Source organism: Drosophila erecta, unplaced genomic scaffold (assembly GCF_003286155.1).
Source record: "Drosophila erecta strain 14021-0224.00,06,07 unplaced genomic scaffold, DereRS2 tig00000055-arrow-pilon, whole genome shotgun sequence".
NCBI classification, from domain to species: domain Eukaryota; kingdom Metazoa; phylum Arthropoda; class Insecta; order Diptera; family Drosophilidae; genus Drosophila; species Drosophila erecta.
In genome coordinates this window covers 7,444,705-7,447,811 of record NW_020825200.1, presented here as the reverse complement: position 1 = coordinate 7,447,811, position 3,107 = coordinate 7,444,705, and the positions used below count along the sequence as shown (strand labels likewise).

The 3,107-nt window shown below is 45.9% G+C and overlaps 1 protein-coding gene across 1 annotated transcript; it reads right to left on the bottom strand.

Moving 5' to 3' along the window:
• Positions 1-376: 376 nt before the first annotated feature.
• LOC6541233 (mitochondrial import inner membrane translocase subunit Tim17-B) lies at positions 377-1,216 on the bottom strand. The gene has a single exon (XM_001968935.3). It carries the CDS (start codon positions 1,049-1,051, stop codon positions 518-520), a length of 534 nt encoding a protein of 177 aa, XP_001968971.1. The 5' UTR covers positions 1,052-1,216; the 3' UTR covers positions 377-517.
• Between the last annotated feature and the right edge of the window lie 1,891 nt (positions 1,217-3,107).

Below are 3,107 nucleotides of genomic sequence, written 5' to 3'. Positions count from 1 at the left end.
TGCCACTCAGCACCGACTAATGGCCAGAACACCGCGGTCATCTCGAGTGGACAGGTTGTAAAGTGTAAAGAGGCCACACCCACCAACCGGGCACTTGACTCTATGCGCCGGCGCAGCATCGCAGGTAGTCATCTGGACAGGTAAACATTTGCCAATAGCTCACGCTGACCTATGACACGTGTCAGGTGCCTTTGACTTGCATTCGGGCAAGTGTGAAACAACCTACTACCTGTTGAGGCAAGAATGGATACGAATGAATAACATGGATATGAAATGAGTAACGAGAAGTGGCTACTTAAGCAAGGACTGGCCATTATGAGCGGTCAGATTACAGATAATTGTATCTAATAGTTGTATCTTAATAATTATATCTCAATGTTGCTTAAACGAATTTATTGTCGATATTTTATTTTCTTGGATTATTCTCAAATAGATATTTTTTTTGCTAAATCTGACGGTGTGAAACCTATCAAAAAAGCACTAGGTAATTAAATCCCCAGAAAACAAAAATCGGAATTTAGCTTGTTGCAGTGGCCTGCTGAGCACCAGGAAATCCAAGCCCGGATGAGGAGTCGAAGTCGCCGTATCCTCCATTGGACTCAGACATGGTCGGCGGCGCAGGATTTCGGAACTGATCCGCCGCGAACCGCGTAAACAATATGCCCACACCCTCGATCATTGAGAGCAGTACGCCCCCGATAATTGCACTCCCTGTCATGGCAGCCAGTCCATTGCGGCAGGCCAGAACTCCGCCAGTGACTGCTCCACTCACTATCGAGTTCCAGGGATCCTCCTTCTGGCGCAGGTGGACCAGGCTGCAGTCCACAATGCTGAACACTGCACCCCAGGCGGCGAAACTTCCAGCTACCACCGGAGACTTGCTCTTAATGGCTGCCACACTTCCGGCGACCCTGCGTCCAATGCCTTGTGGTGCGTTCCGGAAACCCTTGAGTCCATGGAAGACCCCGCCGCCGATGCAGCCCATGGCAAAAGCTCCGCCGCAATCATCCACGATGCGATGGGGACACGGTTCCCGCGAATACTCCTCCATTCTGCCACTCTTCGCTGGCAGGATTTCCTATCTCTGGCCGAAACTAAAAACCAAATTTGGCGAATTTCAAAACTTATGTTTATGTTGTCAACTGAGTTATATGTGACTTGACGTCGCTCAATATGTGTAAGAAATTGTGTCTCTTGTGTCTGTCAAACCCAGAGTGCGTTGTGAATCGTGCGAGCAAGCCTACTATCTAATAGATTTCAAGCATCGGAGGCCATTTTTGTTAACAAATTTGGGCGGGGAAGAGGAGAACTCCAATTTCGCACTACAGGTTGCAAGTAAGAAGTACTTGGTCTTGTTTGTGCCCCCGCCAGACACCCATTAGCATATGAACCAGAGCCAGAGCAAACAGAGTCGCACGTGGATCGGGGATCTTTTGCCCCGGAGCTCAACGGCACAAAAAGGTTAAATAGCACGAATGTCGGAGCGTAGTTAACCATAAAATTTACTGCCGCAGCTGGGCAACTTCGGATCGGGAATGGGGAGTGGACGGAGGAATTGGGATGGGGATTGGGAGGGGAATGGGGATTGCGCCTTTCCAAAGACGCAATTCCTACAAAGGCAAAGCCAGACGGTGGGAAACGGAAACAATGAGACCGATTGTCGTCGACCGATAAAACCAAGCCAAGCCAAACTATTTTATACTGCGTATACCAACTCCAGAAAGGGAAGCTTAGGATGGCATGCATAATTATCACGCGAGCATAATCGAAATTTTGAAACGGCCGCAACTGTGTTTGCTTAGCTCAAAAAAGGGGAAGTCTTCGCATTCGGGCCCTCGATGGATATCTCAGCATAACAAGGTGTCAGACAGCGGTGACAAATGAAAGCGAAACCCCGATCGAAACCAAAATATAAGTATGAGGGGACACCTGGACACACACGAAGCGCCAGTCCATTGTTGAACAGGACAACTCTCGTCAACTTGACATGTAAATCGTTAGAACGTGTTGCACTCGATTGATTGCTCTCACTCCCGAGAATGTTATCGGCGATCATTGAGGGGAAATGCCTCCAGGATAAGACATTATATTCGATTTGTAAATGTAAATACTGGGCACATTGTTGCCACTGCTGCGGGATTTCCAATGAAATCTTCATTTCCACGGTAATTGTTGTGGTAATTGTTGTTATAAATGATTGGGTTGGGACTAGATCGATGTGGTGTTAATGTGGGCACATTATGCGAAAGGATTGGCCATTCCGGCAAGGGGTTTCTTGGCTTACAGTTTTCCGGGAAGTCGCAGGCCAACTGGCATCTCCAATGTAAAAACAAATTAGGAATGAATTGGCTTGCTAACCCATTCACTAGCATTTATTTTCATTATTTCTAATTGTTAAAAAATTCAGAAATTTAGAAATTGTAAATGTATCTGGATACAGTACGATTTTAAATAATTTATATTTTCAAAAACACCAGCCCAGAACTTTAGATCGAGTTCTATGATGTACAAATTATTTCGCACATAGTATTTTTGCAATTATATTTCCACAACAGATGTGTAGGACTACACATAAAGGTTTGGAAATCTAAGGTTGCAATGTTTTTCCATTTGGATCAAAACAATAAGCATTGTGAAAACAGTAAAAGCCGGAAAATTATAATATCGAGCAGATATGATCTCTGCAACGGTTCCGTTCTCCATCTTCCGATCTTCAAATGCTCCGTTAGGGGCTAGTGTTTGGGCAGCTGTGATGCAACATTTTGTTATATCTTAAGGAATATGCATCTGCATAACCGACGACAAAGGGAATCCAGAACGGAACTCATTTGAACGGCTCGAAGAGAATCCCTGCACATGCCAAAACGCCAGTGAGAACAAAGGGGGCGAAACAATTGCGGTTGCATTACCCCAGCAGTCGCAGTCCAATTCAAATTCCGACAGCCTCCAGCCGGGCAATGAAATTCAAAAATTCAAAATCAAAGGCAGGCCAGAGTCGACAAAGGATGTGGCTCAGGTAGGACCCCGAGGCCTGCCGCCAAAAAAATCCTGAAAAATGCTGAAGAATCTCGAATGGTGCACTATTGTTGTGTCCTGTGCTGACTGTG